Raw genomic sequence first — 12,617 nt, 5'->3', positions numbered from 1 at the left:
GGCTCTGTCGTTGTCACGTTTCCTCCCACCACGGCTTTCAGCGCTGGGCGCACGCATGGCTGCCGGGCATGAAGCCGTTGCAAGATAAGCGCCCGCTTCCTTCACGCATCATCGGCTGCAGTTACTGAGCTGCGCAAATGGAGAGGGAGGGAGGGGGGGCTGTTTGAGAGGGGGAAAGGGAGGCAGCGGTGCGCGTCATTAATTGCCTTCCCTCACACCCTTTGCCCGCTCTTGTATGCCTTGCTTATTGCTCATTCGAGCTCTTGTTGTTGTGGTAGCTGCCGAGTTCCCCTCGCCCACTGTTGTCGGCTGCTGGGAGGAGCTGTTCTTCTTCTTCGCACCTCCGCTTTTTAATTTATCAGCCGGCTGACTCGAATGGGCGGCAGCCCAAGGCTGTTGTCACGCAGAGTGCTCTTGCACTCGTCACGCCTTGGGGGAAAGAGGACGGTACGCTCCGCACTTGCTCCTTGGTGGGGAGAGCATGCCCTGCGCTTGCACTTTAATGGGGAGGGCATGCCCTCGGCTCATGGTGGTGAACGGTTCTTGACATCATGAATCGATGGTTCTTGGTATGCGGAGGCGTGTTCCAGGGGGCGTGTTCCAATTCACTATAAGAAAGTTTGGAACATTTGCACACCTCTAGTAACTTGACTTGCATGTAGACCTTTTCGAAAAGAGGTCAATGTGCACTGCCGTATCGGGCGCTGGACTTCACTCATAGTACAGGAAAGAGTTGAGCATTAAGCTCCCCAATGTTCTCCCCACAACACAGAAAACTGGTTTTCCCAAGGATTGGGAAAAGTTCTGTAGGTTGGCCAATTTCGCTTCAACTCATAATTTCAGCAAGCCAGGTAAACTTGCAGTTTATGTATGTGGTGTGTGCATGCATTATATGCCATGGAGTAATAATAACTAGCAGTTTTCCTCTGGAACCAAAGATTGGCATCGAATATGCATTATACCTAATATAAGCGGTAGCTGAAAGATCTGGCAGCAGTTATAAAGTCATCATCACGGTAATATATGCCTGTGCCTTTACCAAAATAAGGTGTGGGTTAGTAAGATGTTACGAGTGCTTGCTTACATGTGGCAGTCAATATGGTCATTTAGCATTTTCTTCACTTCTGCTTTTTGTTGATAAATAAAAGCCGTGGAGGAAGCCGTAGTGGCAGTGGCTATGGCGCTTGGATGCTGACCCAAAAGACGCGGGCTCGATCCCGGCCGTGGCAGTCAAATTTCGATGGAGGCGAAATTCTAGAGTTCCCGTGTACTGTCCGATGTCAGTGCACGTTAAAGAACCCCAGGTGTTCGAAATTTCTGGAGCCCTTCACTGCAGCGTCCCTCATAGCCTGAGTCGCTTTGAGACGTTAAACCCTCATATACCCTGAAAGCCATGGAGCATAATCAAAAAGACCAAATAGTTCCTTTGGCCGTGTCAATTTGGCCTGCAACCTCAATTAGATCCAACGATTACATTAAAATTTTTTAAATATATAAGCAGCGGCATTCACGACTCCTGTTTTGTTCCTTGCAGATCATGACGCTGCTTAGCCGGACCAACTCGGACTGGTGGAACGTGCGCCAGATGGACGGCGAGGAGGGCTTTGTGCCAGCCAACTATGTCCGTGAGCTGGAGCCCAGGATCATCCAGAAGACGACCAAAAAACCAGTCAAGGTGGCCGAACGTCGGAAGGTCAAGAAGATCGTCATGAAGCAGCAGCCCGTCAAAATTAAAAAGGAGAAGCGGCTGTCTCCTCGTGAGTCCAAGTTTGAGAACCAAGCTAATTTGCGCATGAAGTTAATTCTAAGTTGATTTGACATCCATTAGGTCTTTCTAGTAATGCACCAGGGAATATCAGAAGAATTTAGCTTTTTTATGTGTGTGCATAGCTAGGGTCATTAATATTTGTCTAATGTACTAGGAGATTAGCACAGCAGTCTCAAATCTTATAATATGTTATGCAGGCCTTTTATTTGTTGTACAATTTCGCTTTTTTTTTCTTCCATGTTTCTGATTGACTAAAAGTCATTGAGAACCCTTGTAAAATGTTGATATTTGCTTATGTGTGCAGTGTAACATTAGCAGTGTTTTCTCTTTGGTTTAGCTTGCCCCTCAAGCATATCTGACCATGTGATATGTTGGCTGGCTTGAAAGCCAACTTAATTATCAGCCTGTATAACTAGGTTCCATTGGCAGACTGCCGTACAGCTGTGGTTGGTCAGTAGAATTTGAACCTAGAAAAACTCTTTGTTCTACAAACCAGTGTGTATCATTGCAAATATTGAAACACTACATGTAGAAAAATAGGGGACATATCAAACGCTTTGGCATTGCAGAAAAGTCACCTAAGCAGAATGGCAGCAGTCCCAAGGATGGTAAAGGTGTCCAGCAGCGCCAGGAATCTATTGAAGCCTCATACCAGAACTTGCTGGCCGTTTCAAAGGTATCACCTTCTTCTATACCGCACTCTGGGTATCGTGGACTGATCACAGTTTTGCATAAGATTTCCACAGGTGTAGGGACTTCATAAATTTTTTCTCAAAAACTTTAACTTGAGGTGTTTGAAAAGCTGGGGTAGGTTATGCACAAGCCTGATCATCCAGTTAGTGTGTGCTGCACCTCTTAACTGATAGAAAACATTTAATGATTGCTTAGCTTGGCTGTATATTAAAATACTAGTATTCCTTTGTTTTTATGTTATACTCTGTTTCTCATTTGAAGCTGAAATTCAAGAAAATTGTATACAGCCGAGTCACCAGTTCGCACATTAAGTCATCAAATCTATGTTGTTTAGTCTGCTTGAGGCACAGTTGAGGCATTGCAGCCTCTATGCTAGCTCTGTATTGCAACAAAATAATGTAGTGAAAAGGATCACATTACCTTTTTTATTCTTCCTTGCCTGCTGTGATGTTATATATGAATTATGTAGAATCTCATCAATCTGAAGAGGATCACATTACCTTTTTTATTCTTCTTTGCCTGCGCTGATGTTTTATATTTGAGTTATGTAGAATCTCATCGATTTGCTGCACTTCAGGAACGCAGGCACTACCTTGAAGATGCCATCCGGCTGTTTGGCTTCTTCAGGGAATGCAGCGACTTTGAAGCATGGATGGTGGACAAGGCAAGGCATTCATTTCCTATTTTCGTGTAGCACAGTGCATTAAGCATAATTGTTATGGATCAAATATTTCTCCTCTGCAGGAGAAGCTGTTGACAGTGGAGGATCCAATGGAGAATGTTGAAGTGCGCAAGAAAAAGTTTGAGGTGAGTTGTGCGCAGTGGCGTGCAAAATGCCACGGCAGTGCCGGGCGAGAAAACCCTGCTTGCATGTCATGATAATCAAGGCGCAACAATGAAGGTCCCACAAGGTGCTGTTGCTGAATGTTGCGTTACATAGGCAGGGTAACCATCAACCATCTTTTTGTTGTACTTGGGATTGTCAATGGTGAAAATATTCAGAGCCTGCACTTCTGCTTTGCATGGGCTTACTGGGACTCTACCTCCCTCTGTGCTGAACTTCTTGCATGAAGCCGGGCGCTATGTTTTACCGCGCACCAAGTTGTGCATTTATGGCTCCGTTACTTACACACCCCGCACATAAAGATCGTCTGGATGCCCTTCCTGGCCCCGTTTTGAAGGGTACCCGTCGTCCAACACATGATGTATTAGGGCCCCAGCACAAGACCACTAAGATCAAAAACCTTGTACCACCACCCTCAAAACCTGTTTTTACCTCTTGGAACAGCTGGCTCAGAAACCATAGAAATCCTCCCACAGCTGTTCTTAACCTAGCGCTTCCATGGCTTGATGGAAGAGGACTGGCAGACGCATTGCTGGAAGGCAAAACTGGGAGTTTTCGATGACGAAATTATTTCTGTCTTCTTCATTTGCAGAACTTTGTAACCGACCTCTCTGCAAGCAAAGTGAGGCTGGACGAAATTGACCGACAGGTGGGAGAGTTTGTCCAGAACAAGCACAGCCAGTTAGACGCTATTCGCAGCCGAAGCCGACAGATTCACAGCAGGTAAAAGACGGGCATCGGTTTGGTTTAAAATTATTTAGCACTTGAGTGTTATATTGGAGTTTATGGTCATCACTGTCAAACACATTGCACAATGTGAACTTCCTTTGTAGGGCCGTGCAGCTTCAGCTTAAGTGCTTTTTAGTATGTTCTTGCTGCAGATGAGCAGTGCTGATGGGCTTCATAAGTTATTTCCATTTTCTTAAAACTGCAGTTTGCTGAATCTCATTTACAAAGAAAACATGCTATGGCATTATAATGCATTGTACTTTAAAACATATCTTTTGCCTTTCTGCCTTTCTAAAAACCTTCTTCGACATGTGTTTTTACTTTCATCTTATTAATTGCAGAGTAGGGCTTGCGGTTACAGAACATGCATTTTAACCACTCTTTGCTCATGTTTCAGGTGGGACAGGCTAAACCAGTTGAAGACTCAGAAAGAGCGAAGTCTTGAAGGAGCCACAAGGTAAGTCTGTTAAGAACCAAAGCCAGTTATGCTTAGTAACCATTAGCATAGCATGCTGAGGTATTAGCATGCCATACTAGATTTGTTTCATGTTTAGCTGGTGATTACTAGACTGCATCAATCTCTTGTTTTGTTTTTTTTTGGCAGTGTGGAGCTGTTCCACCGCACCTGCGATGATGCTCGCGATTGGATGACAGAAAAGCTGCAGAAGATTGACATTGATGAAGTTGGCCGAGACATGAAAACTGTGCAGGCTCTGCAAAGGAGGCATGAGGTACTTTCATGCAACTATGGCATTATAATTACTTATTTTAGTATTGTTCGGTGTTAATTTCGTGTGCATGCTTATTATGCCAGTGGATGAGACTTTGTTGTCTTACTGCCTGTCTTTTCAGAACCTTGAACGGGAGTTGGCACCTGTAGAAGAGAAATTCAACAGGGTTAACCTTCTGGCCGACTCGTAAGTTAAGCAATCTGTTAGCAGCTTTTGCTAATAAACATTACTGTCACTAATAAAAAAAAGCATCAGCATCTTATACCATGTGAAGAAATATAAATTTAACATTACTTAGTGCAACGCTATTTTAATAAATGGCAGTTTCTAACTTCCAATGTTTAAGGTTTGGAATGTGTTACTGGGTCGTTGATATTATTTTTGCATAATACTCGCTCGCTGAAATATTTGACAGGGTAAATTTTTCTTATTTGCTTAAATTTTGCTCTATTTGAAACTCGGGTTTTCAGCTTATCACAGCTTGTTTCTTTAAGCTAACATTTTCGATAGAAAAATTAAGTTTGTGTCGCTATTTGTAGGTTCACTGGTAACGAACATTTTATTACCCTATTTGCTGTTTGAACTACAGGAACACAAAACCTGAGTTCTTATTCTTGCTTTTTGCAGGGTGAAAGCGTCGTACCCAACCGAGAGGACAAATGTAATAAAAAGGCAGAGCGAACTTCAAGGTCTGTGGGACCAAGTCAAGGTGAGCACATCGGATTGAGATCTCTAGCTGTTGTGAATTCGCTCACGAGCAGGTGTTTTAAAAGCTTCTGGTTCGCATTTGTGCCTTCTTATCATTGTGAGCTTGATCTCAACTGCGCATGTGTGGCTCTTACAACCATCTAGGAACGGGCTGCTGAAAGACGTTCCAGGCTTGAGGATTCCATGGGACTTCAGATTCTCGCAAACAGTGCCAAAAGCTTGGTAAGTGATGCAGTAACTGTTTCTTATTTAGCACGCAAGGGGTTGCCGTAGCCTACTTGTTAACATGGGTAGTTTACTAACTCATTGATTTATTTATACTACAAATTGCTGACAAGTTCATGTCATAGTGAGGATTTAAAGGAAGAATAAATGTCCACTCGAAAGGATGAAGTGCGAGAAAAACCTCTTTTTAGCACTGCTTTCTGGCATAGTTGCTCAACAAAAATGTTCAGAACAAAGGTATGTGCAAAAAGTATGCAACTTGTGCATGCTATAAACCATAAACTGTAGAAGTTGTCACATGTCTGTCATAAAAAAGCACACTTTTTTGTTAGGCTGTTAATAATGTGTGCATGTTTCGTAAAAGGAGTTTAAACTGATTCTGAGCAGCTCTTACCAAATAGGTTAGCTGTTCTATGCCTTTAACGTTATAAGGAAAAGGGAACATTTAAATGTGTTGCAAAGTGCAAGAAATGGCTTTGAGCATTTGGTAGTGGCTAGTCAAGCTTGACGGGTTAGTCAGAGGTATATGTATTATATTTTCCTCTATCAAGCCCTGTCCATAAATCCAATGTGCTTGAGTGAAACATGTCTATCTATCTATTTTGTTTTTTCTTAGCTTGCCTGGGTGAGTGAAGTGAAAGTGGCATTGAACAGCCTTGAGCCTGCCAGGGACGTGGCAACAGCCGAGGACAATCTCAAGAAGCACCACGACCTTGGGGATGAAATTCGCAACCATGAGGATGAGTGAGTCCCGTACATATATTCTCTTTCTGTCGACAGCTATCTGAGCTTCGTGGCTGACTTTATGCTTGGAAATTGTGCTAAAGTTGAAAACCCGGAAGGTGGCTAGGGACTGCAAAATATTTCACGAGTGTGCAAGTAACCAGTTCACAGGATAGTGGGCCTAAACACAGCAAATCCAATGAAAGAACGAAATTGCATCTTCAGTATTGCCCTATGTGATGCTGGCCCAATGGGAAGGCCAACTAGACTGACGATGCAATGATACTGGGTTGGAACCCCCAAACAAGAGCAAATTGGTTATTTCTGTATGCCTTTTTTTTTTTTCGAACACGAATATTTGAGAAAGGCCACATCTTTTTTCTTGCTGTGTGACTGGGCACAAGTGACTCTTTATTGCAATCACTCTCCCTTTTAACCGGAAGCTGTTTTGCTTGTTTTCGGCAGAGGTTGTTCAAGCACTTATCCTGAGTGTAACCCGATGACGTCGTTGATGCTCGTTATGAGTAATGAGTACTTGGACCGACAAGTGTGTTTATGTTCGCATGCAGGTTTGCCGACATCCAGGCGCTTGGTGAAAAGTTGCTCCTGAAGAACAAGGACAATGAAGAGATGAAGGTGACATTAAGGCAGCTGCAGGAAGAACAGAATGCCATACACCGAGGGTGGCGGGAGAAACTTGACTACCTTCGGCAGCATGTCGACCTTCAGGTGCTGTGCAGTTTCCTTCGAAAGACTTGAAACGTAAAGTTTTGTGGCTGTGTCTGTTATTTTGCGCCCAAAGGTTTTTCAAACCAAGCATAAAAGATTAGGAGAGAGATCAAATTTGCTTTCTTTTAGCACACGTGTATGTGCCATCGAGTTCTCTCAGTGGGCTAGCTTGCCTTTGTCGCAGGTTAGTTTGCATAAGTGACCTATGATACACCACTTACTGATACGCTAGCTGTCACACCTTAATCAGAAAAAAAAAAAAATTCTGCTGCAAAGTAAGAGCTGCGGCCCTCTCACACATGTGGTGCATTCTGCCATGGCACCATGTGCCACTTGACTTTTTTTTTTTTTTTGGTATATGTAATTGTGACCTCTTTTGTGGTTCGTGTAAAGTTTGTGTACTGGTTATGAAGCTTATATGGTGCGCTTGATTAACACTTCTTCATGGCAGTTGTTTGTCTTGCTACAGGCTTCTTACTTCCAGAATGTCAGCTGCATAACATTGACACATTATTTTTACTTCATTTATAGTCTTCAGCAGTGTTAACAGGACTTGATTATCTTGTTGCAGTTATCTTAAGCAGAGGTTAACTTTTTGCGGAGGGTTTTTGAGAGCACCACTGAGGTTTTGACAGTTCACGTCAACTTTTCTGTGCCTTGGTCTTTCAGATGTTCAACCGTGAGGCTGACCAGATTGACAGCATCACAAGCAGCCATGACGCTCTGCTGGACTTTGAAGATCTTGGGGTGAGTGCACTTGGTTTGCAGCTGCTCGAAAGAAAAAAGAAAAAAAATTGCAAAAGAAAAAAAGTGAGAGGTTCATTTAACTCTTAAAACTTATTTGTCTTGATGCAGACCACGTTGGACGACGTGGAGGCGCTGTCCAAGCGTCATGAGAACCTTATAAACACTCTCCTGGTTCAAGACCAGCGTGTGGCAAGCTTCAGCGGCATGGCGGACAAGTTGATAGCTGCCGGCCACTGCAAGAGCAAAGAGTAAGATTGATGTCAGCTCTTCTAAGATCGGCATCGATTAACAGGCATGCCATACACATGCAAATGCTGCGTGGTGAATAAGAAATATTGTGCTGCGCATGTTTGTTTTTTTTCGTTAGATTACTTAACAAGATTAGTGGTGATGTGGTATTTGGTTTCTGTCCATAGGTGACGAATGACATTTGCTCGCTAGTGCATGGTGTTATTTTGGGAGAAAGGCTTTGGGAAGATGGGGGGGGGGGGGGGGGGGGGGGGACACAGCTGAGAGCCTAAAAGAACAGAGAAAAAAAAAAGAGCAGTGTGCAGCAAATTCGACTTGCCAGTTTTGAGATCTTATTCTGGGGAAAAACCATAACTCCATACCACATAATGCTATGCACTTCTGCTGCTCATGCTTAAAGAATACTGACTCCTGTGTCAATAGGCAGCAGATGGTAACAAACATTGCCTATATGCATATAGTTGAATCTTGTTATAACAAAGTTGAAGGGGCCCGGTGATTAGTTCGTTATAGCCGTAGCTTCGTTGTAGCCCACGTTGGTTGAACTCCAAAGGGAAATTGTCACTCCTTGATTATGTCCATTATTTCGTTATAGAGAGTTTCGTTACAATGAGGTTTGACTGTACAGTTTATAAATGGAAAATACATTTCATGACAATGAAATGCTGATATATTCAAACATGGTCCTTAGGTGCTGTGTGCAGCTTTTGAGAGAGCCTACTTTTGGAACACTTTCTGTATCTTTCAAGCATCAATGTCAGGGCCACTGATGCAGTAACATGCCCGCAAAACTATCTGTGCTTGCTCTTGAATCACTGTGTGCTTTCAGCACACTGAGACTTAAATATTGGGCCTTTCTTATCAGGATTGACAAGAGACGTAACCAGGTCGTCGCAAATCGTCAGGCAGTGAAGGACAAGGCGTACAAACGCAAGGAACTGCTGGAAGAGTCACGGGTCTACCATGAGTTCAAAGCAGAATCGGCCGAGGTGAGATGAGCAGAATTTTTGCCTGGCTTGCAAGCCATATGGCTAAACAAATGTTGATGCACATTTAGCTCAAAAAAGGCAAAACGGAATGAACTTGTATGATACATCTGATCTGTACCTTTTGCCTTTATATGGTTTCTGTTTGAAGGAAATTCGTTAGGAAATTCTTTTATGAATTCGCAGGTCGTGGGTTCGGATCCCACGTGGCATGTGGTTGTTTCTCTTCTGTTTTTATTCATCTCCCATTAATGAAAGCCACAAATTAAAAAAACGAAGCATCCCCTCGGTTGCGGCTTGGTTTCAGTGACTGTTGGCTCCCATCATATTCTGTTTATCCTGTAGGGCAAGTAGTAAATTGTGCATAAGCTGACTGTTTGTGTTGCTCTTACCTCGAGCGCAAGCTAAAGTAATAGTCACAACTATCTTCGCATTGCCAGATGTCGAGCTGGATTCAGGACAAGCTCAAGATGGCAGCCGACGACTCCTACCGTGACCTGACGAACCTGGAGCGCAAGCTGCAAAAGCATGAGGCTTTCGAAGCCGAGCTCAAGGCCAACGAGGCTCGGCTCCACGACATCAACTCGGTTTGTGCCTCTATTTGTACCTCATTGTACTGTGAGCTCTTGTGCCTCTATTTGTACCTCATTGTACTGTGAGCTCTTGTGCCTCTATTTGTACCTCATTGTGCTGTGAGCTCTTGGCAAACCACCTCGCATGTCTTGAGCTTTCAGAATTAAACCAAACAAATCATAATCATTTTAGTTGGCTGGCAATGTTTTCAATATATTTAGTTTTTAGTGAATAAGTCGGTTTTTTTCTTTTCTAAATTTTCGCTTGTGTATGTTATTCAGCCGTGTGGACTTCTTGGCGGCGTCTCTAGTGAAGGGTAGAAGGTCTCGGGGAATTTTTTTTTTGTCACATATGTTTGATGGGCAGTTATTGCTGTGTCAGCCTTCTTGGAGGTGATTTTTCGCATTTGTTTTCTCTGGTCCTTCGAGCATTCATATAAAGAAAGCAATTGAGATATGAATGGCTGCTAGTGAGCACTGCATGGTGTGCCAGCTTCATCCTTATGTCTTGTGCATTGTGAAGCTGCATGCGGCTGTGAATATTCTTGAGCACCGACTTGTGAGCACCAGCTCATACGAATGTGAATTTTCTTGATGGTACTTATAAGAATAGTAGTCCGTAAGTTACAGTGGGTGTGAATGCGTGATGTCTCCGCAGAATGGCCGCAGCTTGATCGCGGGCAAGCACTATGCCTCGGATGACATCCGGAGCGTGCTCGACTACCTGGACGAGCAGTGGCAGGAGCTGTGCAGGCGGTCCAATGAGCGCGGCCAGTGCCTGCGCCAAGCATCGGCACAGAGGGCGCACAACCGGGCACTGGAGGACGCCCGCATAAAGCTGGACGAGCTGGAAGGTGCCCTGGCATCGCGCGACCTTGGACATGACCTGCGTAGTGTCAAGGAGCTGCTCAAGCGACACCAGGTAGAGTTGCGGCTTGTTTGCTTGTAGCGTCATATCACCAGATGGCATGACATGGCATACTATGTCATGAAACGCTACAGTGTTGTCTACAGTGTAATGAAAATGCTCCCTAAGTGCTGGCATATAACTTTGTTGTTTATAACTTTTTTGATAGACTGTTGTAGCTACCAGTCTACACCATAGCAAGGCTTATCTTACTAGGAGTTTATGAAACGTCACCAGTTCCACTCAGAGTTTATGCTCATGACTTTGTCATGCACCGTGCCATGGCGTGACATATATGACTTGATAGTTGATACGTACAGATACATGCCCTATACCAGATTGCTCAGAAGTTGAGGGTTTCTCTGTTTCGATTGCATCCTCTACATTTTAACGCTTTGCTTTGACGCGAACAAAATAATTTCAGTTCTAGAATAAAAGGACAGTTCAGCTGTCCTCTTGAATAGTGAGCACATCCATGGGTAAGGAGCCATTGTTGGGCTATTTCTATTAAGTTCCTTTGTTACTTGCTGAATAAAGGATGCAGAGGCCAAAAATTTCACATTTCTTAATTACCAAAACATCAACTTTTGTTTTAATCCAGAGGTGTCGCTAAGTGTAAAATAAAAAAAAAAAAGTAATTTCCTTTTTTTTTCTGACAAATATAATGTGGAATTTTTGCGCAGGCTCTTGAAGCTGAGTTGACAACATGGGAAGCAAAGGTCCTGGACCTGGTCGGGTTTGGCAAGGACATGGCCGACAGGGGTCATTTTGATGCCCCCAACATACTGAAGGCTACCCGCCTAATCAGTGACAGGTATATGCACTTGGTCTCCTCTCAAAGATGTGCACATTTTCAGCAATGGCGTCATTGTACTGTGAGATTAAAATTTTGAAAAATTTATAGAGTGCGCAAGGTATAGTTGTATTTTTCTAGGTAGTATTTCCCGCTTTTCTCGGAGGCAGTTCCCGTGAACTGCAAAATAGAAAAGAGTATGAGAAAGCTTTTGCACAGAATCGGATGTGGGGCACAACTTTCGGTGCAAGATCGGATGACTTGAATTTTTGATACAGTTTGTTCTTCTTGCTTCAATATTTTCTCATCGTTTCAACTGTGCAGATTCAGCAAGTTGCGTGAGCCTGCAGAGGAGCGCCGGAAACAGCTGGAAGAGTCGCTCAAGCTGCACCAGTTCAACTTTGATGTGGACACCGAGAAGCAGTGGATCACTGAGCACCTGTCGGCCGCATCATCGCTCGACCTGGGGCAGAACCTCATTGATGCCCAGAACCTCTCCAAGAAGCACCAGGTGAGGCGACATCCGGCCGATACCCTTTTTAAAATTGTGGAATGCTTAGGAGTGACACTCCACAGGTTTCAAGGAGAGTGTTTATTGAAACTGAATTAAATTTTGCGGTGTTATTATAAAAAGAAATTCGTCTGGAGCTATCGGTACTGCAACGAAGAACATAAGGCATGAAGTGCTTAACCGGTGACCTGTGGAGCTCTGACTCAAAAGAGTTTGACGTTTCAGCTACAGCTGAACACTGGTGTGAATGTTCAAGAGGAAGTACATCAGAAATGCACGACATAAAGCAGCTGGCTTTCTTCGTGCACAACCAGATGGCTCTTCTGTGATGGCAGATTTTCTGTGCACAGCACCAGGTGGCACCAGAAATGTTCAGTCGCAAAGTATTGTGTGATCATATTGTCACGTAGTGGTGACGGCAGTCGAAGGAGCGATGAAAACAGACAAAAGGTCTTCTAAAAGAAAACTGTTTGTTGGGCTGACCTGCGCCCACAATGGACTGAATCACTCGGCGGCGTCGAAGCTACAAGCGTGCTCGGCAGTCGTCAAACAGAATGCCCGCCGCTGTCGGCCGTGCTCAATTTAAAGCTGATAGCGAACTTTTGAGATAAAGCGTGCAAAGTTACTAGAACATTCCGGAACAATCTAGAATCAGCTCTGCCTGGCTGCGATCAATCAAGATAAATCTAGTCGCGTCTTGCG

At 43.9% G+C, this 12,617-nt stretch overlaps 1 protein-coding gene across 1 annotated transcript in view; it reads left to right on the top strand.

Moving 5' to 3' along the window:
* The window catches only part of kst (spectrin beta chain, non-erythrocytic 5 kst), a 214,894-nt gene that overhangs the window by 154,665 nt on the left and 47,612 nt on the right, over positions 1–12,617 (top strand). The window contains exons 17-35 of the mRNA XM_077666319.1: positions 1,535–1,757; positions 2,338–2,444; positions 3,039–3,125; positions 3,206–3,268; positions 3,898–4,028; positions 4,432–4,491; positions 4,639–4,765; positions 4,887–4,951; positions 5,393–5,474; positions 5,618–5,695; positions 6,315–6,442; positions 6,991–7,150; positions 7,820–7,897; positions 8,006–8,145; positions 9,012–9,135; positions 9,573–9,719; positions 10,363–10,626; positions 11,295–11,425; positions 11,729–11,915. Of these exons, the coding sequence (XP_077522445.1) occupies positions 1,535–1,757; positions 2,338–2,444; positions 3,039–3,125; positions 3,206–3,268; positions 3,898–4,028; positions 4,432–4,491; positions 4,639–4,765; positions 4,887–4,951; positions 5,393–5,474; positions 5,618–5,695; positions 6,315–6,442; positions 6,991–7,150; positions 7,820–7,897; positions 8,006–8,145; positions 9,012–9,135; positions 9,573–9,719; positions 10,363–10,626; positions 11,295–11,425; positions 11,729–11,915 (2,382 nt within the window). The remainder of the gene's footprint in view (positions 1–1,534; positions 1,758–2,337; positions 2,445–3,038; positions 3,126–3,205; positions 3,269–3,897; positions 4,029–4,431; positions 4,492–4,638; positions 4,766–4,886; positions 4,952–5,392; positions 5,475–5,617; positions 5,696–6,314; positions 6,443–6,990; positions 7,151–7,819; positions 7,898–8,005; positions 8,146–9,011; positions 9,136–9,572; positions 9,720–10,362; positions 10,627–11,294; positions 11,426–11,728; positions 11,916–12,617) is intronic.

This window comes from Amblyomma americanum, chromosome 5, assembly GCF_052857255.1.
Source record: "Amblyomma americanum isolate KBUSLIRL-KWMA chromosome 5, ASM5285725v1, whole genome shotgun sequence".
Lineage (NCBI taxonomy): Eukaryota > Metazoa > Arthropoda > Arachnida > Ixodida > Ixodidae > Amblyomma > Amblyomma americanum.
The sequence above is the reverse complement of the archived record's forward strand: the minus strand, read 5'-3'. Positions and strand labels throughout refer to the sequence as shown.